Source organism: Portunus trituberculatus, chromosome 43 (assembly GCF_017591435.1).
Source record: "Portunus trituberculatus isolate SZX2019 chromosome 43, ASM1759143v1, whole genome shotgun sequence".
Taxonomy (NCBI): domain Eukaryota; kingdom Metazoa; phylum Arthropoda; class Malacostraca; order Decapoda; family Portunidae; genus Portunus; species Portunus trituberculatus.
The window spans coordinates 14,787,450-14,810,676 of record NC_059297.1 but is presented as its reverse complement, the minus strand read 5'-3'; the positions used below and the strand labels follow the sequence as shown (position 1 = coordinate 14,810,676).

The following is a 23,227-nucleotide window of genomic DNA, read 5'->3' as shown; positions in this document are numbered from 1 at the left end:
AGAAGAAGAAGAAGAAGAAGAAGAAGAAGAAGAAGAAGAAGAAGAAGAAGAAGAAGAAGAGGAAAAGAGAAGACGAGGACGAAGACGAAGGGAAGAAGCTGAATATGAAGCCTGGACACCATAGCTTGTTGAGACCTTAATGAAAAACTTGCAGTATGTCCCTCAAGATTCATTTCATCAACGCTCATCGTGATAAATTTAAGAACATGGGCAGGACTTCGAGGAGCAAGGCGAACGCTTCCACCAGGATATGCTGGGGTCGTATTCTGAAACACTTCTATGCTTCAGCCACACAATTTCAAAAGGTTTTATTTAAATCTACTGGAGTTTCTGAAGTGTTTTTATGGTTCTAGAGGCAGTGACAATATTTCTACAATATTAACTGGAGAAACGCTCTTAAAAGCCTCGCTAATTATCTCTGTAGCCTTGGAAGATAGTCGTGGTGAGAGAGAAGAGCGTTTCTGAATACGGTGTGCACGGCCACCAAGAGTTATGTTATGAAATCATGACAGACTTTACGTAAGTTACAGTACATGTATAAATTGCGGGAAACTCCTCATATCTAACGTCTTATTGCCTCATTTGTGTAATCCTAGAATAATTAATGCTAATTTTGGATCATATATCGTTTTGTTCAAAGTTCAAATTCGCTTTTTTTTTCTCCCAATGAGAATAGGTAAATTTCGTAAATTTTATTATCCTGGCCAAGAAATATAAAGTTAAAAATAGATATCAGTGTTTTCCTTGTTTCCCAGGCATTGGGAAATAGAAAATAAGAGTTGTTACCAAAATATAAAGATTATAAATTATTATATAGTGAAATATATGTACATTAATAATGATAATAATCTAATACTGATTTTAATGATAATAATAATAATAATAATAATAATAATAATAATAATAATAATAATAATAATAATAACTACAACAAAATCAACAACAACAACAACAATAACAATACTGATAATAATAATAATAACAATAATAATAATAATAATAATAATAATAATAATAATAATAATAATAATAATAATAATAATAATAATAATAATAATAATAATAATAATAATAATAATAATAATAATAATGATGATAACGATAATAATAATAATAATAAAAATAGTAATAATAGAACTCCTTTCTCGTCTAGAAAAACACAATTTCTTTCCAGCACTTCGATATCTAAGATATAAAAAAAAACTATCCTCTCTCTCTCTCTCTCTCTCTCTCTCTCTCTCTGGGTCCTGCTGGCTTCCCTCGCATCTGCCTCGCTGCCGCCTGAATATTTGATGGGCTGTATTACTATTTCATGTACGCCCAGCCCGTGACTGCGGCGTGACGAGTCTGACGAATAATGGCTAGCAGAATATGGAATGATGCAGGTGTGACATTCCCGCTGACTCGCAGGGAGGGAAGGAGCCAGGGAGGGAGGGAGAGAAGGAGGGAAGGCGACAGGCAGGCAGGTAAGCGATAGTAGAGAGGTATCAACTCGTTTCTTATTCTTCTCTCTCTCTCTCTCTCTCTCTCTCTCTCTCTCTCGCTGCGTGTGTACATAAAAGAATATCGTAGTTTGTGTTATTCAAGGGAGGACACACTCTGGCCATGATTGGGGAGCGCTTCATTGAGCACGCACAGTTTACATTAACTCCTCATTTAATTATTGATAGATGGTGCGCATATATACCTACTACTTTGGATCACACACACACACACACACACACACACGATTAACTTTCGTAGATCAGCTGTATATAGTACTACAGGGAAAAAAATCGTACCTACCAAAACACACACACACACACACACACACACACTTCGAGATGAATATGATAAGACTCTCCTTAAAATACTACAAGTATAAAGTAAAACAATTAGCTATGAACACATTGGCATTTTTTTTATATAGCGACACAACAGTGGTATATCGAGACGTGGCGTATCCGTGTGAAAGATGGTTTCAGTCAGGGGGTATGAACTCATGCGAACCAATGCAAGCGAGGACGAGGCTGAATGCATTCCGGAAATGGTTGGTCGGTGTGGTCTTCCGTTCCTCCCTGTCCTGCGATGCTGTAAGTGTCAGCAAGGATGTGGCAGATAAGACAAACTGACTGGAAGGTCAGGTGTGTGTATGTCACATCACGGATATCCCAAGATAATTGTTGAGAAGATGGGATAAGGAAAAATTAATATGTTCGTGATTGAAATACATGTGCTGGTGCAAATTATTTCAATTACCACTATGATGACTCCTTGGCGAGAATGGGTGGAATGAAAAGCAGAGATGAGTGGGTCAGAACTTTGACCGAATTAAATTTTGAACCCCGTTCGGAATATACGAGCCGAGTCGCTTTTTTATGGGCATGACGCTCTGCGTGACACAATGACGTAATAAAACGTGAGTTTATATAATTCTAAATAACTTTAATTATAATTTAGATCTTGATAATTTTCAAAATTCGTACTCATAATGACTGAAATAATAATATTGCACCATGTTCTGAAAATTACACACGCGTTTTTTCAAGCAGTGACACTTTTTGGCACTGTGGTTCATTTTGGCATTAAATTTAAAGATCAACACCTACTGATGGTAATAGAAAAATTATGATCATTAATGTATATATCACCATTACTGTCATCACCATCTCCACTTAAGGTACTATTACCACCACCGTCACTACCACCAAAATTGTCAAGTCTCACCCAAGGACAATGTTTTGCAACAAAAAGCCGGGCGGCGTCTTGAGGATGAGACATCAACGCTCACGTCCAACATCAACCATTTTAATAAAAAGACTAAATATATAAATTTTTGAAATATAATTTACACTAAATCTAATTATTAACACTGAATAGAAAATATAAAACTGCATCAGATGTGCAAAAAGTTAATTCTTCAACTAGAGTTTTCTAAACATTTACCAAGCATTTTAAGCACTGAATATCTTTCCCTCAAATTGTTGTCTCAAAGCTTATGGTGTTCATTGTATGCAGGGGTAGTACATTATGCAGTTTTCTGTACTTAGAGGTTTTTGTGGCTCGGGTGTTCTTTTAAGTGGGGAAACTAATTTTACACAAATTTGCCTCATCAACAGTCGTGTCTGTTACCTAACCACCGTGGATAACGAGACATGATTGTATTCACGCAGAACAGGCCCTTGCTCAGGTATGATCAGTAAGAATCTTTCCTTCCCAATGAGGTTCGGATATAAAGGATTAGAATTAAATCATGAAAATGTGTGTGTGTGTGTTACCATATCCCAGTCACTAATCTTAAAAGAGGAATGTCAGCCTACTTTATGGAAGTCTGCAAAGAGAGCGTATTATGGAACCAAATACACAAGGACTCTTACTCTACCATAATCCAAGCCTGATTGTGTTAGATATTTAGATCCCTAACTTTTGCTAAGATTTTGTATCTAGTCTTCAGTGTCGTACATGATCATAAATAAATTATTCTTATAAAATATGGTCCATCACAGCACATTTCACATTATTCTCTGAACATTCATCATACTTTTCACCATGGTTTATTGATGAAAGATTTCTTGTATGTTGAATAGAACTTGTCCTCATTGGTTTCACTACATACTTGTTGATCTTATAAAGATCTCTCTCTCTCTCTCTCTCTGCTTATTTTATAATCTTTTCATTTTTTTTTAGAGCGGAGACTTTGCACCTATATACATACTGGACAGCAAATTTATGCGGTTTAAATATATATATATATATATATATATATATATATATATATATATATATATATATATATATATATATATATATATATAAATATATTATATATAATCAATACCACTACTGAAGACACTACTGCCATCCCCACCACCACTACTACTATTACTGCTAGTACTACTAGTCTACAACACCACTACAACCCCTACTGTCAAGATTATCTTCTAACAAAGCTAACATGCTTTCCATGTGTTCCTAATCTGTAGATATGCCCATACTAGTATAATTGATGTACTGCTTACTATAAATTCATTCATTCTATAGTTAACTTGAGTAAATTTCACCATGTGTATACTGTACAAAAAAGTATGCATGATGCACCTTTGATGACATCTGCAATGCTAACACACATTTTATAAAGTGTATCTTAATCATTCTTACAAAAAGGAACCATTAAAAAAACTCCTCTTTGTTTGAGCAATTTTTTTCTATTTATTTTATTCTTTTTTTTGTAATCGGCTTTCTACTGCATGATTACAAATTCTTAAAACAACATGTAGTCAACAATTTAATTGACTGTACCCTTGTTTCAGGAATAGAGAATTGGAAACAGAAACATTCTGAAGAAAATACAATGCCAAAAACACCTCAAAAACCTGAGGCAGGTGCTTGGATGGAATGTAGGGGAGAGGATAGGGTTCTTGGTGTATTCAGAAAGGAAAACTACAAAATTAATGATAATTCAAGGGTATAAGTTTGATAAATATTAAATACATAGTCAATAAATATTTTCATGCTGTCTTACACCTAACATGTTTGAGAGGAATGAATGATATGTATGTGTTGCTATTCTAATGACTATTGCTTGATAATTATGGCATGTTATTTCACTGAAATATCATATGATTTGACTTTTCTTAAGTTTTTAATATAATAAAAAAATGGTAACATTATGTTTTCAGTGATGAAACTTTTTCAGACATTTCCTTAATGCATTCAGTATTATGCCCTCATACATGTAAAACAAATCTAATTCATACCTTGTTATTCCATTTCATACTTAATTATCACAATATACCATTATCCATTTGCAACTGTACATAGGTTTTCCTGACTTGTATAAAGAACAATGAAAAAGCTGTCAAGTACACCATTTTTCATAAAGTTAATAGAGACCAACTCTTATTCTCCATTTACTATGTAACCGACTGTAAGGGTTTGTGTCACATAACATGACAAAGAAACCTAAACATCTTAAGCTTTGGTCACACACACACACACACACACACACACACACACACACACACACACACACACACACACACACACACACACACCGAGTGGTGTAGTGGTCAGCACGCTCGGCTCACAACCAAGAGGGTTCAGGTTTAGGTCCCGGGAAGAGGCAAAGCAAATGGACAAGCCTCTTAATGTGTAGTCCCTGTTCACCTAGCAGTAAATAGGTATGGGATGTAACTCGAGCAGTTGTGGCCTTGCTTTCCTGGTGTGTGGAGTCTGTCGTGGTCTCAGTCCTACCCGAAGATCGCTCTATGAGGTCTGAGCTCGCTCCATAATGGGGAAAGCTGGCTGGGTGACCAACAGGCGACCAAGGTGAATTACACACACACACACACACACACACACACACACACACACACACACACACACACACACACACACACACATCCTATGATATACTTCATATAAGTGAGGTAAATGTGTACATATTTAAGTACAAGATTAGAAGATGTTCTTGCTATAATTAGCAGACAGTTTTGAAGTATGTCTCATCTGAAGCCATAAATATATACCACATTAACTTGGATCCAAAGAATAATATGTTGCAAACAAGTACTAATGCCTTAGAAAGGCACCACTTAGGTAATGATGCTGTTCATTCATTTAATTATATGTCTTTTAGATCTACATGCCACCATCTAAAAACACTACTTGCACATTCAGAAACTCCTGGGATGTTGCTCTAAAAATATAAAAAATAAATTTAAAAAATCAAAATGATTGAGAGAGACAATATTGTTAATAACTAACTGCATGTGCACCACCACTCAAAGATCTGTCTTGATGACATAATTTTCTTTCTCACAAAACTAAAACAAAAACTGAACACTTGAGAGTTTTCTTATGTCATCACCACAGGAGATAGTTTTTTCTTCATGGTACTGTTTACACACTCTATATCATACAATATTCAATGGAAGTGTGTGTGTGTGTGTGTGTGTGTGTGTGTGTGTGTGTGTGTGTGTGTGTGTGTGTGTGTGTGTGTGTGTGTGTGTGTGTGTGTGTGTAATAAAATGAACAATGTGTATAACAGCATGCACTTCACTTCTAACTTCATAAAATATAAATTATTGACTACAATATCTTTAAAAGGAAAAGCTACAAGTTTCCTACTGGTCATGTATAATTCAAAAGCCATTAACTATATAAAAATGTCATGTTATAAAAAGATTATACATTTCTCACACTGACTAAATTCCAATAGTTCCATAATGGTGCACATGCATACATGCATGCACACACACACACACACACACACACACACACACACACACACACACACACACACACACACACATCAAGCCTCTGTTTAATTCTTTGAGCTATGAACCACCAATGAATGAATGGTGCAATTGAACATTAGAAAATTGGAGCAAGAAAGTACCATCCATGAATATATTCAAAATGGAGTGAAATTTCATGCTGGCTGTATTGCTGTAAGAAATTATTAGCCTGAAGAAACATGAGACATGAGTAAATGTTATTTGATGCCTCATAGTACATATACAGGGAATCACCTACAAGCTAAGAATATTGTCAAGAAAAAAAAAAAAAAAATAGAAACACAGATAAAAAGAAATAAGTACTGCCAAATAGAGTAACAGATTGATAATGGATACAGATATAGAAAGCACACACAAATACCTACTAACATATAGTGACAAACTAAAACAAGATCAAGCAAAGTAATATCTATCAAAATATTAGTAACAAAATAATAAATGAAAAGTAATGCAAAATGCAAACAGTGAAAAAAAAAAAAAAAAAAAAAAAAAAAAGGAGAAAGTAAGGACTGGAATGATGTTATATATGACATGAGATACACTTGCTTCTTTTCATCCTGTTTCAGATATTATTTCATATAAACAACTAATAAAATGGAGACATACTCAAATGCATGTTGGATATCATTACTGACCAACCAATAAGTTCATCATGAAGAATCAAGATACAGTATAATCCTTATGTTCTTCACTTTGCAGTACCTTCTTCCATCAGTATAAATGCATGCAATGCAACAAAGCTTTTTGAAACATAAATAAGTGCATAAAGATAACAGAGATCATCCACACATACACATGTTGTATTGAGTTTGTCAAGTCTTAAGTTCATGGCTACCTTCTAACTGCTTCTACATAATAGTATATATTTCTCAAAATGCTTTCCAAGAAGTTACAGAAAGTGCTCAAAACATGATTCAGTGGTTCTAACAGCAACACAGACATACCTCATGCTGTTACAAGTACCATAGTCACTACTGACTGCTGGAAGTACCCACATGTTTATCATTTATTACCAAGACAAAGATGTGCACATCAAACAACAACTTGAAATGTGCTTAAAATATATAATTGCCTTATTTACAGCTAACTGCTGACTGCACATGTTTTTAACAGAAAATAAAGCATAAATTTCAAGTGTGCACCCTGTAGCTAGCAATTAAAGTAGTGAAGCGGCAATACTTGTGCATACGTTATATCCTTCTGTGACATATTACTGTACAACCCCATGATGTGTTCTCATTTCATGTAATTCATCTTTACAAGAGAATTTCAATAATTATTTCTTTCATCAATAGGAAAGTCTCCTTTTAGAGTTAAAAGACTACAAATAACAACATTAATAATAATAATAATAATAATAGAATTATTATATTAACAATAATAATAATAATAATGATGATGATGATAACAATAATAATAATAATAATAATAATAATAATAATAATAATAATAATAATAATAAGAAGAAGAAGAAGAAGAGGAATGATGATGACGATGATGATGATGATGATGATAATAATAATAATAATAATAATAGTAATAGTAATAATAATAATAATAATAATAATAATAATAATAATAATAATAATAATAATAATAATAATAACTACAACAACAACAACAACAAAAGGGAGCAAGCAGCTGAGGCATGAAGTCACATGCATATATATATATATATATATATATATATATATATATATATATATATATATATATATATATATATATTTATATATATACAGGCAACCCCCACTTAACGAAGGTTCACACAACAAAATTTCGCTACAATGAAGGTTTCATTTTACTACCATCTGCTCGTTTAACGAACACCAAACTCGCTTTAACGAAGTTTCATCCAGGTAATTTTTTCCAAGTTTGAAAGCCCCACTGTATCACACAAGCCGACAGGCTTTTGAATACACCAGTGCCTCTCGCTGTTATTGTTCAAAACAATAACAGTGTCAGCAACAGCTCGTCTTCCCTCGCTCAACTTACCACCAAAACGCCCTGCAATGTCGCCTAGCATTGCTAAGAAGACCAGGAAGTCTCTTACTCTCGAAGTGAAGCTGGATATTATTCACAGACACGAGAGGTGAGAAAACTAATAGCATTGCTCGCCACCATCTTGACTCCATCTACTGTCTCTACTATTTTCAAGTCAGCAGACTCTATTAAGAAGGCTGGTGAGACTGTATCTTCCTTGCAAGCTAAAAGAACCACCTGAACTCGTGACTCTACAATGGATAAAATGGAAAGCCTTGTGGAAATGTGGTACATAAGTTTTGTATGTGATACAATGATGCTCCCTTTGTTTACATTCCACAGATTGCCAGTTAGTGTCTTTCCTGTTTCACTCTCCCACCCTTCATAAATTCAAGATCATCAACATTATAAAGTTACGTTCATACATACATTAGTGTACACTATAATGACTTAAATTAAACTGCCTAAATGTTTAACTTCATAATTTTTACTTTCATTAAACCTTTTCACTGTACTATGATGCACTCTCGCTTTGTTTACTCTCAATGGAAGTTCAAGTTATAATCGGTTCGCTTAACGAAGTTTTGTTTAACGAAGGGTTTTTTAGGAACGTAACCCCTACATTAAGCAGGGGTTGCCTGTATATATATATTGTCACTCCCATAAGTATTCCTTCATATCTAGCTTCCTACAGGATAAAGGAGCAATCCTCAGTTGCACAACACATACAGGTATCAACATTAGAGCCATACAGCATGTACATCATTGCTGTACTACAACAGACCCTTTCTCTTTCCTGCATCTCACCTGACCAGCAAATTAGGCCAAATGCAGATGAACCTTCTATAAAGGCTCTTTAAACTACAATATTATTGAACATTTGTTGACATATAATTTATTTATGGCCACAGTAAACTGGAAATAAAATACATAACAAACACACTCCCTGTTTTTACAAATAAGGAAATACCTCTGCTCATGACATGATGGCTTTTTGCATCATTATGCATTGATTACTAGATTCATTGTACTTTGTTACTCTTGGCAGCCAAACAGATTCTTTATGACATTTTTTTCTTGTTCATCATATCACAATTACTACTATACTTGTGTTCACCTAAATGTAATGAAGTCAAATTCAATTAGGACTTCTACAATTTTTCTTTTTTGGTGTGTGTGTGTGTGTGTGTGTGTGTGTGTGTGTGTGTGTGTGTGTGTGTGTGTGTGTGTGTGTGTGTGTGTGTGTGTGTGTGTGTGTGTGTGTGTGTGAGTTTCCTAGGGCATTCTTTCCAGTAGCATTATTGGTGTATCATGGAGCTTGTTACTAGTGAATCTTTCCAAATCATGTACTGCACGTACATATTACAAAGTACATTCACAAACTCAAGTTCAATGTAAGCTGAAATAATTCATCTAACAAAATATATATACTATTAGTCACTATTAACTATAATAATAACTATTACATTAACTTCCTAAAATAAATATATTCACAAACTATATGCTACTTTGCATTTATGTATATGTAATATGATAAATTCACGGAATGCAGCTGCAACAGGCTTAGAAAGAGGGGAGGAAAGAGATGAAAAAAAGGAAAGGAAGAGAAAAAAAGCAAAGATACAAATATAACAAAAAGAGAGACAAGGGGGATGAAAAAAAAAGAGGCAGTAATATGTTTGAAATACATTTGAAGTATTCTTATTCCTAATAATCAATATTAAGTGTACGATTGGGGATCTAGCTTTTGCACCAGAATTGTGATAACATTAATTTTGTAGATTCAACAAGACATATTTCTCAAGGTGAAGAAAGGATAAATTTTATACACTTGTAGTTCAAAATTGTAATCAGAAAAATTACATACAATGAGAACAACCAACTTCACTGAAATTTTTGAAGACAATGAATGTGATGATAAAAATGTATATATAGAGAGAGAGAGAGAGAGAGAGAGAGAGAGAGAGAGAGAGAGAGAGAGAGAGAGAGAGAGAGAGAGAGAGAGAGAGAGAGAGAGAGAGAGAGAGAGAGAGAGAGAGAGAGAGATTTAAAGGATTAAATAATCCTCAAATTAAGTCATCACAAGGGAACCCCACTCCAATGAAGTAATTTGTCCTGCTGCTAGGCAACAAAGGCCATATAGCTGCTAGATGTCATTAGTGGGGTTCGAATCAATGCCCCGCAATCTACTACCATCGTGGCAGAATGCGGCGCCTTAATCCACGTGACCACTAAGGACACAAAGAGAGAGAGAGAGAGAGAGAGAGAGAGAGAGAGAGAGAGAGAGAGAGAGAGAGAGAGAGAGAGAGAGAGAGAGAGAGAGAGAGAGAGAGAGAGAGAGAGAGAGAGAGAGAGAGAGAGAGAGAGAGAGAGAGAGAGAGAGAGAGAGAGAGAGAGAGAGAGAGAGAGAGAGAGAGAGAGAGAGAGAGAGTGTCTTCCTGCCCAATCCAACTGCATTCAGTTTATACTGCAGTGAGCTTAGATGCTCATGCAGATACATGTTTTAACACTGAAGGAGACAACTTTGTTTTCAAATCTGTTTGGCAGTATCAATATGCAACTGATGTAACTAAATTTTACATTCTTGTACATGTCATGAAAACTTTAAAACAAAGTTTGGACACCATAATTTGAATTATAATGCTTAGAATTTGAGGAACTTAACTAATTTAAAAGTTGTAAAGTTTGTTTTGATACTTTGCTTCATGTGCACACATTAGACTATATAACAACTACTCTGCACTATGCAAAATATAAAACACCAAAATATAAAAGGCAAATACACTAAATAAATCAGGTTATATGGAGGGCTTGTAAGAAGTTTGACCTCAGATGAAGCTGATCACTGTTTAACCATTAATTATCACAAAATCTAGTATAACTAAGACTATATTTCTATTTCAGTGTTTTGAATGATCTATCCTGATATGTGAAATAGCAGAGCTCTGGAAAGTCCTTTTCTATGAGATGAACATGATAGAGATTACTATAGGACCATTTTCTACAAAGGAAGTTCAACCCTCTTCACTGACACCATTGTAGAACATACACATTACTCAAGGCAGAACAGATAAGACCAAATGTAAACTTTTTGCTATTTTTCTAATAACCCTTCATTTTTCCATGTATTTACTTTGTTAAAATATACAAGACCTAACTACACTCCATAGTCATATATGTCCAATTTATTCTCTTCCTTCCCAAATTAATGTACATTCTTTGTTCTGATCACCTCTTCTATGTAGTCTATTCCAGATATCTACATGTCTCCATGGGGGAAGCTGTACTTTTTTAGGCAATTCAAATATCTCACCTTCCTTAACTCTTGCTATACAGTATCCTCTCAGATATCTAGACTCTATTTGTGTCTTCAATAAATGTTCATCTATTTTTCCATGAAGTACTTGACCTGATTTTTAGGCTCTGTGGTAGAAAATTGTGCACACTGTCTTCCATGCTGCTGTCTCAGTTTACCCAGGAATGTACAAGCACATAGGTATGGGATTCTGAGTGGAGTTGTGATCCTGTTGCTTCTCAGCAGAAACAGAAGGCTAACAATTTGTTGCTTGGAATCTGGGCAATTTTTTTGTAGTGGCTTATCAAGCTGCTTTCATGCTGACGATCACTAAACACTGATACATTATTGCTTATTTGTAACAAAAATATAAACTCAACAATGCAATTGAAGAGTTAATAGTACCCGTAAAAATGGCAAAGATTAATTTTGCATATATAAAAACAGCTTGCAGCTCTTTGACAAGTCACTTTGATGTAGTTCATATCCTTATTGGTTAAAGAGTACAACATTCTGGAAATACACACTTTTTGCAACACATTACTAATTCAAACCTTTGACAGTTTGACCATTCTCATACTTGCTGTCTCAAATGGTACATAATGATAAATTATGAACAAATGTATAAGCCTTTAACAGAAACACTTTATCATCCTTATTTAAAGAATGGGTTCTCTTTATGTATTTCACTACTGCTCAATTCTATATAAACTGAATATTTAATTTTTACTATTACAAACATTATGAAAATACCTCCTCCAGCAAAGGTAGTGTGTCCAGTACACTACTTACTGGTTTAAGCTTTCTTCTTTCTTCCCCCACCTCCAAAAAAAAAAAAAAAAAAAAATAAATAAATAAATAAATAAAATAAAAATAAATAAGTAAATAAATAAAGCAAAATAAAATAAAATAATAATGAATATAATAATAACAAAAATAAAAATAATAATAACAATAATAATAATAGTAATAATAATAATAATAATAACAATAATAAATAAATAAATAAATAAATAAATAAATAAATAAATAAACAAATAAATAAATAAATAAATTCTGAACATGAGATACAAATGCATGAAAACTGGATTTTTTGTAAGAATCATTCTAGTAGAGGGCAACTTCCTGAGAGCTAATGTCATGACATTAACAAGTAAAGTATTCTCAGTTTTCACATTTCTACTTTTTACAGTAGATCATTTCTGTAGTTTAAGTTTAATTGTGAAAAGCTTTTGGTCTTCCTTGAAGTCAAATACTTTGAATGAATGAGTAAGTAACCTAATTTTTTAAAATTTTCTCTAGAATTCTCTTTCTACTATGGACTATGAAGCAACAATGACTGGAAAGCATACATATTCCTGACTTACAATCAACAAGAGATAATGGTGTAAACTGTCAATGTTGTTCTTTACCCTGTAAATGTCTGTAAATCATGTTAAACAATAGTATTAAAACTTCAACACACTCTTAACATCTCCTCATACACAAAGTACATCAGCCAGGAATGCATTCTCTCACTTACTATACATCATTATATTGCATTATAAACTTTTGATAAATTCCCCTAACACCCACAGCAGGTCTGACATGTTACTCAGCTGACACACATTGGAAGAAGCATAGAAGGATGATATTATGATGCTCTTTAGGGTATTTTTCCATGAGCAAACATACTTAGTACAATTTAGGGTCTTTTCTATTCTTTTCTTTTTTGTTTTATGAAATTTAGTTATAAAGTTTACATAATACATTCAAAAGTTGATTGCAATGGAAAGGAGCCTACAATGTGCATCAGCAAAGCCTTCTTGCAAGCCTGCACCACTACTACTCTAAAAATAGTCAACAATCCCATTACATAATATAAACTATTGATCACCTGGTGAGCTATATCTGCTTGCACACACACTTGCTGAAATGGCTATCAGGTTTAGTGAGGATGCCAAAAATATATCTCTTTGTAATGTGGTGTATGTACTGGGATGGGTAAAATGCAACCATTTTTTACACATTGTTATATATTCTTGTATCCTCAACAGCCAGTACAACAGGTGATGGTGATTGCATTCTTCCATAATAACAATAACACTTTTTAAAAAGAACATCACAGTCAAACCTTCAGAGGCAAACATGAGTTAGTCTGCCAACACTCCTGAGATGACTGGGTAAAATATTCTCCTGCACAGATTCAAGATATTTCAATTAGACAAGAGTCAAGGATCCAGACATCAATCATCTAGTGTTTTAAAAGAATTTGTTTTTGTTTTTTTTACTCCTTCACTTTGGGGTTATTTGACAACAACTAGGCCATCAGTACTTTCACTTACAAGGAAAGCCAAGAATGGCTACAACAGGTACATCTTATGACATCATGACATATGAAATAGTTGAAGGTGTGTAGTTTAATGACAAAGTGGCAGGAGTGTTTATATATCTCTATACATCAAGCAGGATGGACAAGTAGTTATAGATAAAAAATTGCATATTCAACAATGGTTTGTTAGATTCAGATCACTGATGTAAAGATAAATGACTCAAAAGTGCATATAACCCCAGTCTCAAAGAGTACTTAATGCCTCATTTCAGCACAAATGTAATATACATAGGAACAGTCGGAAAGTTATGCTCCTTTCCTTGGTATTGGTCAAAACACCAAAGTAGGATATATATATATATATATATATATATATATATATATATATATATATATATATATATATATATATATATATATATATATATACATACACTTGACCCACGAAACAACGGACAAATGCGTGCACGACCCTGTCCGTAGATTGCAAAAATCCGTTCTTTGCAAAAGTACGTAAAAAACTGTATAAAATGTACGTAAAATACTGTGTAATCATTAAGAAATCATTCAAACAGTATTACAAAGCATTAAGTACAACAAATAACCTGAAATAGATGACATGAGCATGGTCAGTTTAATAAATATTAATAAACAATACAGAAAACGAAGTTTACCGCACAACAATTGCCGGGAACGAACAATCACGCACATTTTAATATTCGTCCGGACTCCAGAATTTGTCCATAGTTTCCGAAATCCATTGATGGGAGGTCCGTTGTTTCAAGGGTCGAGTGTGTATATATATATATATATATATATATATATATATATATATATATATATATATATATATATATATATATATATATATACAGTACTTATTTTTTCATGCTTAAATAGAAATCAGCACCACAAAATTCAAGGCTTCATGAAATGACACATCCATCACAAAGGAAGATTAAAGATTTTTCTACACCTCAAGTTCAGAGGATTATAGCAGCTCTTCTACTGATATCCACCTGACAACTCCATCTTGCAAATGCATATGTATTTGCATATAAATGCAGGGAATACAGTAACAAATTCTCCACACCTGTCTAAAATTAATTTCAAGACATTACTGCCTCAAAGATGATATACATAAAACCTATTACAACTCAAATAAAGTCATCATAAATACTATAAATCAAATAAAACAATCCTCAAGACATTATGGCTGCCTTTGATAGGAAACTGTAAAAGCTAATAAAAAGATTTTGCATGTTCAATTTGCATTGCACATCACTGGTATGACTGAAATTCATATCAACACTTTCTTGGTCCCACACAACCCAATGAACTGCCCATGAAGGAAATCAGCATCTCTTGCTTTTGAGCTTACTTTCATGAGTCTTAATCCTTACTTACTCAGCCTGATATAATGAGAATTAATTATGTGGTAAAGTTGTTATAGTATCAAAATAACATACTAAAGAACTTGAGCAGAATAAATGCAGAAAGTTTCCTGTAATATTTGTAAGAAGAGCCATACTGCAAAGAAATGTCAGTTTGATTGTTTTTAATTTATGCACAGCTTTAATCATTACCTCTCCATTATCACATCAAAATTTTATATCCATTCATAACAACTGATCTTGAAGAAAAGACTAGGAATGTATATTCAACATATGTTTCCCTTCACAAAAATTCAAAACTAAATGCATTACTGTTATAATCAAAACTTCCATTACGGATGCAGTTGACAGATCTTGTTCATATCAAGTACTTCACACCTCATCTCTTCACCAGGTAGTCTGCCAAATGCATCACACACCCTGTTACACCTTTAGGTCATTATCAAGGCCCCACTCATCATACATTTGTACTATTACTGTCAGATTTTCTTCAAGTCGTTTGGTGTACAATGAAACATCTTCAAACAAAGCAGCTTCTGGTCCTACTTTACCATAATAAAGGGATCTGATAAGGACAGATCTGTAAGGAACAGATTTTACCACCACCTGAAACAAAAATTACTTCAGTTCTGCAGCTTGTAGGTGAAAAATATTTTATATAATACTCAAAAGAATTTGACACTAAAACTAACTTTAATCTTGCCTTTCATTTTACACCATAGAAAAAAAAGGGTAATATATACTATATACAGTAAACCCTCACTATATCAGACACTTACAAGTCGGACATCAGCTATTTCAGACGCTATATAGCCACTAGGCTAATTTTGTCTAGATCGGATGTGTGGCGATTTAAGTGGCAAGCATCCAGTACAGTTTCCCGCCAACTGGGCATCTATGCCCTCTCCCCCCCAACACATCCCCCACACATGAGGATGACTCATTTCTGCATTGTGCTGTCTTACTGATCACAACTAAGGTCATTCGCATGACCCTCACTTGCCTTATTTGTGATTTGTGCCTTGTGATTGATGATTTGTGAGTTGTGATGGCTTCCCAGGCTAGTGCTGTGCCTTCTGAGAAAGGGAAGAGGAAAAGTCTGAGCATAGGTGAGAAATTGAAGATGATCGAGTTGTTTGGAAAAGGCACCAAGAGGAAGGACAATGCATGGAAGTAACTGTACAGAAATACTATAGGTAAGTATAGTACTGTATCTGTAGTGTACGTATATAAGACATAAGTTTGAATGATGAAAAGTGTTTTACAGTCTTCATAGTACATACTTATATGTGTATAATAGACTCCATATAGCAAACAATTTCTTTATTTATATCGAACACTCGCTATTATATGAGGTGGGCAGACGGATTTTTCTGCTTTTCAGATATTTTGACAAGGGGTTCCCTCAATTGATCCAATATAAAGAAAGGTTTACTGTATGTATGTATGTATGTATGTATGTATTTATGTATGTATGTATGTATATATATATATATATATATATATATATATATATATATATATATATATATATATATATATATATATATATATATATATATATATATATATATATATATATATATATATATATATATATATATATATATATATATATATATATATATATATATATATATATATATATATATATATATATATATATATATATATTTTTTTTTTTTTTTTTTTTATGAACTGTGTTGCATGTCTTTTATATTTAGCCCTTTTATCATTGTTCAATAAGTATTCAGTGTACCATCATATCAAATGTGAACAGTTTTTTTTTTCATGAACGTTCTGCAGTGTGGATGTAAGAATTAGTGGGCATTATCATGATAAGTTACCACAATAACAATATCAGATTATCAGTTTTCCAATAATTATTTGTCCTGCATTACCGAATTATTGGTATCGTCAATACTTTTGGTTTCAAACTAGTTAGTGTTAATTGATAATTTTAGTTTTTGAAAAATAAGTACCTATGTTGAAGTTTTTAACTTTCACAAGCAAAAATAGTTATTTTATTTACAGCACTACTTTTCATTAGTGAAGAGATTAAATAAAACATTAATTTGATTTTTTTTTTTTTCTATAAATATGAAAATAAAGACTTGGATTTACCATTTTTTATCTGAAACATCAACATCATTATCACTATTAAGTATCAGAATTTCAGATTTCTCGATTTATACGCTATCAATTATTGGGTGACATATTTATTGCCAGTTATTGCCGATAAGATTCTCACTATCAATTTATTGATAATTGCGATAATTTTTTCACCAACACACATGACTATGTGTGTAAGTATGGTGTCCCTTTGTTTTAAGCACCACGCACTGACTTCTTTGTGGCTGAGAAACCTGCTCAAGCACGAGAGACAAAAGAGTGTCTACTCAGGTCATGTGGGCATAGCTACACCTCTTTCTATGGAAGAAAATGGGAACCAGCTGCCAGATGCTTGCAAGCTGGGTCACCCATGGGAAATAATAGAGGCTGTGATCCAGGCTTCCTCCTTCTTTCCACTTCCACCATCTTGTCCTCTGTGTCAGCCTAGAGCAAGTTTAGGCCAAGTGGCAAGAAATGAGCAACTGGAATCTGTATCCGTTTCATGAGTACTTACATTTTCTACCATATATAAGAACTTTAAGCTTTTCCTTTTTATGTCAGAGAAGAGGACTAGCCAAGGGCAACAAAATAATAAAGAAAAAAATGCCTACTCAGTTGTCAGTCTCCTTACAGAGCCGATAGAATTAGCCAAAGGATAGGGACAAATGTCTTGAAACCTCCCTCTTCAAGGAACGAAGTCAAGTCATAGGAAGTTGGAAATACAGATACAGGCATGGAGTTCCAGAATTTACCAGAGAAATGTATGAATGTTTGAGAGTACTGGTTAACTCTTGCTTGGTTAGTTTCTCCGAGTTATTTTTGTTTGTCTGGTATCTTAAATATTGTGTATGAGTGTATTGATTAAGTTGTTGGGATGGGATTAACACGTTCCCTGTGATTGCCAGCACGGCGAGCTCTCCCACACTGCAAGACAAATAAATTGTCATCATGTCAGTGCTGGTCAAGCCAGCAAAGCAAGAAGAGTGTGTTGTCTGGGGAGACATCCAAACGAACTGACAACCTCAAAGTGTTTGCCAGCCAGTGGGTCGCATCACATACCATGAAAAATCTATGACTTCTCTGTGATACAACCCCCTGGTGGACATACTTTATTTGTCGATATTCAGTGCATCTTTATACTGTACTATATTTTTCCTAAATTCGTTTATAGATTTTTGTCTCTTTGTTTTGCATATTTAGAAAATAAATGCTATAAAGTTCTGTGGTGAACTTAGTTCAACAGAAGAGAGAGAAGATAAAATAAGATAATAAAGATGATATCAGGAAAATTATGAAATTATGAAAAGATCAATAAAAAAACTATTGAAGCTTATCAAGGAAAGTCCAATTGTGATATCTCAGTTTGGATTATTTGTTATAGAAAAGTTTTATGTTCTTCTGAATGAAAAATGCAAGATATTATGGTTTTCTTACATGCATTACAAAAAAAGAAAAAAGTATTTTTCAATTAATTTTTATAGCAGATATTTTCTTATTTATTATGTTTTGTTTCTTTACTAGTGTTTATTTATGTATGCAATTCAAAAGGGTCATCAATGGCAGGATTTTTTTACAATTTGTCCAAACAATATCAGGAAAAATATAAAAGATTAATAAAAAATCATTAAAGCTTGTCAAGGAAAGTCTAATTGTGATATCTGTTTCAATGAGTTGTTATAGAAAAGTTTTATGTATTTCTGAAGGAAAAAAATGTAAGATAATTATATATATATATATATATATATATATATATATATATATATATATATATATATATATATATATATATATATATATATTTTTTTTTTTTTTTTTTTACATGTATTAGAAAGAAAATATGGAAACAAGAAGATTATTTTTCATATAATTTTCATAACACTAAAAGCAAAATAAGCTTCATATTATTTATCAATCCGTGTTTATTATGCCCTTCTACACATAGTTTGTTGCAATTTTACTATATAATCCAATTTCTATTAATAGTAAGATTAAAATGTGATATATGTGAAAACTGTTGTACAACCCACCCGGTGGTTCGCATCGCAACAGTGGATAGTAACTGATGACCCACCGTAGGGTCATATTGCAGGGAATGTGTTAAGGGGAGAGTCCGGTTTAGATCGGGGGTGCCATATCTCCGGTAAATATGCATGAATCGCTCTGATTTTTATGTTGTGAAGTATTGGCATCATTTACATCAACATTAGACATTGACCCCCATTCTTGTCCCCCCCCCCTCCAACTACAACTACAACGAAAATTTAAAAGCGAATCTCCGTCGTTATTATTGGCCCCACAACCTTCATTTTTCTGTGACTTAGAGACGTTATAATATGAAATGTTTCTTCGTCGTTAGATTTTTCATTTCAGCTTTTAAATTTGTTTTATGATTTTTTTTTAAATGTGTTTTTTTGCCTTTTTGACCAAAAATATTAATATAAAATTAAACCAGACATATATAAAAAAAACAGCGACGATGATTTGAAGAGAAAGTATTCCTCTGCCTTTTAGTCTTTGTTTCATTGAAATCAAGCTAAAACTGGCTCCAAGGTTAACGTTAGAAGGGGAATAACTTATGTTTTGAGATATGGGCTGAGAGAGGTCGCGAGAAACAGCGCAGCATCCTGGCGTGACTGTAGCTACGAGAGCACTGAGCCCTGTGACCGACCCACCGAACACTGATACCACACAGACTCGTCGTCAGTCTTGCCATATCATATCCACACACAAAAAGTTCAGATTTTAGCATTTTTTCGTAGAATTGGGTGGAAAAAAACTTACTCTGCTGATGTAAACAAACGCACAGCTGCTGCACGTGGTTGAGCGCGGGACCTTTAAACGGGATTTAAAGGGAAACTATCGCAAGTTTCCTTTTAAATCTTTGCGAGATAGTTGCCAAAATGTATACCTACCAAATATATTTTTTTCACAAAAAGTCATTTTTTTTTATATTTTTGGGGTCTCCAAACCGGATGTGCTGAGTCAGTAAAATTTGAATACTGAGGTGTAAGGTTATTGTGATTATTGTGAGTTGTGCATGGTGAAGCAGTATTAAGAATCTCATGATCATCATTTTGCTTGTTGTACTGTAAAGGAGAATTTGTCTATGTTGTGCATGATATATATGACCTGGAGTGTCTGTTGTGTCTTGATGTATATTTGTGCAATTTCTGTAAATATAACTTGGTAACTGTGTATAAATTTTGTTTTCCTTGAGTACTATTAATATCCAACATTAATTTCCTTTTTATTCCTCAACACTATCAACATGAAACCTATTCTTAGCCTGTTAAACTGAGGGTTTATTGTAATAGTAGACAGTCATTAAAATAAAATTTTGATAAATCCAAATTACCTGCACATACATCTACAAATTCATGAGGCAATCATATGAATACATGTGAAACAATCATTAAGAGAATAGCCATCTCATGACTCACCTTGAAGACATTCTGCACTAGCCAGGAGTGGTAGCACTTAAGAGTTTTGTTGTAGGCATCTGTTGCAAGGTGGTCCAGCCTGTCTGTGGTGATGCCCTTCTTGTATTCCTCACACAGGCCCTTAATGAAGATGACTGTGAACTCCAGTGCTCTGAGGACAATGCAAGGTATCTACAGTCCTTTCCCTTGTATGCTTTTTTTTTTTTTTTTTTTTTTTTTTCATGCAAGAGGGAAAGCCAGTGAAGGACAACAAAATAAAAAAATTAAAAAAACTCAAATGCCAGCTCCCTAAAAGATCAAATAGAGTTAGCCAAAAGTCTGGGACAAATGTCTTGAAACCTACCTCTTAGAAGAAGTCAAGTCGTAAGAAGATGGAAATACAGAAGCAGGCTGGGAGTTCCAGAGTTTACCAGAGAAAGGTATGAATGACTGAGAGTACTCTTGCATTAGAGAGCTGGACAGAATAGGGGTGAGAGGAAGAAGGCCTTATGCAACGAGGCTGCAAGAGGAAGGGAGGCATGCAGTTAGCAAGATCAGTAGAGCAGTTAGCATGAAAATAGCAATAAAAGATAGAAAGAGATGCAACATTCTGGCAGTGAGAAAGAGCATGAAGACAGTCAGTCAAAGGAGGAGAGATGATGAAACGAAAAGCTTTTGATTCCACCCTGTGTGAGTGAAAATCCCTCAAACATGTGAAGAGTACTCCATACAAGGATAAATAAAATTATTGTATAGAGTTAGCAGCTGGAGGGGTAAGAGAAACTGGTGGAGATGCTTCAGAATGCCTAACTTCATAAAAGTTGTTTTAGCAAGAGATGAGATGTGAAGTTTCCAGTTTAGATTACGAGTAAAGGACAGACCAAGGATATTCAGTGTAGAAGAGGGGGACAGTTGAGTGTCATTGAAAAAGAAGGGATAGTTGTCTGGAAGATTGTGTTGAATTGATAGATGGAGGAATTGATGTTTTGAGGCATTGAACAGTACTAGGTTTTCTCTGCCCCTGTCAGAAATCTTAGAAAGATCAGAAGTCAGGTGTTCTGTGGCATCCCTGCGTGATCTGTTGATTTCCTGAAGGGTTGGTCATCTCTGAAATAATGTGGAAAGATGCAGGGTGGTATCATCAGCATAGGAGTGGATAGGGTAAGAAGTTTGGTTAAGAAGGTCATTAATGAATAATAGAAAGAGAGTGGGTGACAGGACAGAACCCTGAGGAACACCACTGTTAATAGATTTAGGAGAAGAACAGTGGCCGTCTACCATGGCAGCAATAGAACGGTCGGAAAGGAAACTTGAGATAAAGTTGCAGAGAGAAGGATAGAAACCGTAGGAGGGCAGTTTTGAAATCAAAGCTTTGTGCCAGACTCTATCAAAAGCTTTTGATATGTCTAATGCGACAACAAAAGTTTCACCAAAATCTCTAAAAGAGGATGACCAAGACTCAGTAAGGAAAGCCAGAAGATCACCAGTAGAGCGACCTTGACGGAAGCCATACTGGCGATCAGATAGAAGATTGTGAAGTGACAGATGTTTGAGAATCTTCCTATTCAGGATAGATTAAAAACTTTAGACAAGCAAGAGATTAAAGCTATAGGACGGTAGTTTGAGGGATTAGAACGGTCACCCTTTTTAGGAACAGGCTGAATGTAGGCAAACTTCCAGCAAGAAGGAAAGGTAGAAGTCGATAGACATAGTTGAAAGAGTTTGGCAAGGCAAGGTACAAGCACAGTTTTTGAGAACAATAGGAGGGACCCCATCAGGTCCATAAGCCTTCCGAGGGTTTAGGCCAGTGAGGGCATGGAAAACATCATTACGAAGAATTTTTTATTTAAGACATGAAATAGTCAGAGGAAGGAGGAGGGAGGGACAAGCCCAGAATCATCCAAGGTAGAGCTGTTAGCAAAGGTTTGAGAGAAGAGTTCAGCTTTAGAGACATATGAGATGGCAGTAATGCCATCAGGATGAAATAAAGGACGAAAAGATGAAGAAGTAAAGTATTTGGAGATGTTTCTGGCCAGATGTCAGAGATCTCGAAGGGAGTTGGAGTTTGAAAGATTTTGACGTTTTCTATTTATGAAAGAGTGTTTGGCAAGTTGAAGAACAGACTTGGCAGAAATATAAAGTGCATGAGATTCAGGAGATGGAAGGCTCAAGTACCTTTTGTGGGCAACCTCTCTATCATGTATAGCACGAGAACAGGCTGAGTTAAACCAAGGTTTAGAAGGTTTAGGTTGAGAAAAAGAATGAGGAATGTACGCCTCCATGCCAGACACTATCACCTCTGTTATGCGTTCAGCACACAGAGATGGGTCTCTGACACGGAAACAGTAATTATTCCACGGGAAAATCACCATAATACCTCCTCAGGTCCCACCATCTTGCAGAAGCAAAACGCCAGAGGCACCTTCGCTTTGGGG

At 34.2% G+C, this 23,227-nt stretch overlaps 1 protein-coding gene across 3 annotated transcripts in view; it reads right to left on the bottom strand.

Annotated features, from left to right (window-relative positions):
- The window catches only part of LOC123518460 (glycolipid transfer protein-like), a 93,906-nt gene that overhangs the window by 59,088 nt on the left and 11,591 nt on the right, over positions 1-23,227 (bottom strand). Inside the window, exons 5-6 of one of the 3 annotated variants that reach the window (XM_045279286.1) lie at positions 20,814-20,964; positions 1,752-2,070 (exon numbers count right to left, since the gene is read on the bottom strand). In XM_045279286.1, coding sequence (XP_045135221.1) covers positions 1,879-2,070; positions 20,814-20,964 — 343 coding nt within the window. In that variant the 3' untranslated portion in view covers positions 1,752-1,878. Of the gene's footprint in view, positions 1-1,751; positions 2,071-14,762; positions 15,868-20,813; positions 20,965-23,227 lie in introns of those variants that run through there. The other 2 variants (XM_045279287.1, XM_045279288.1) reach the window with 2 other exon arrangements.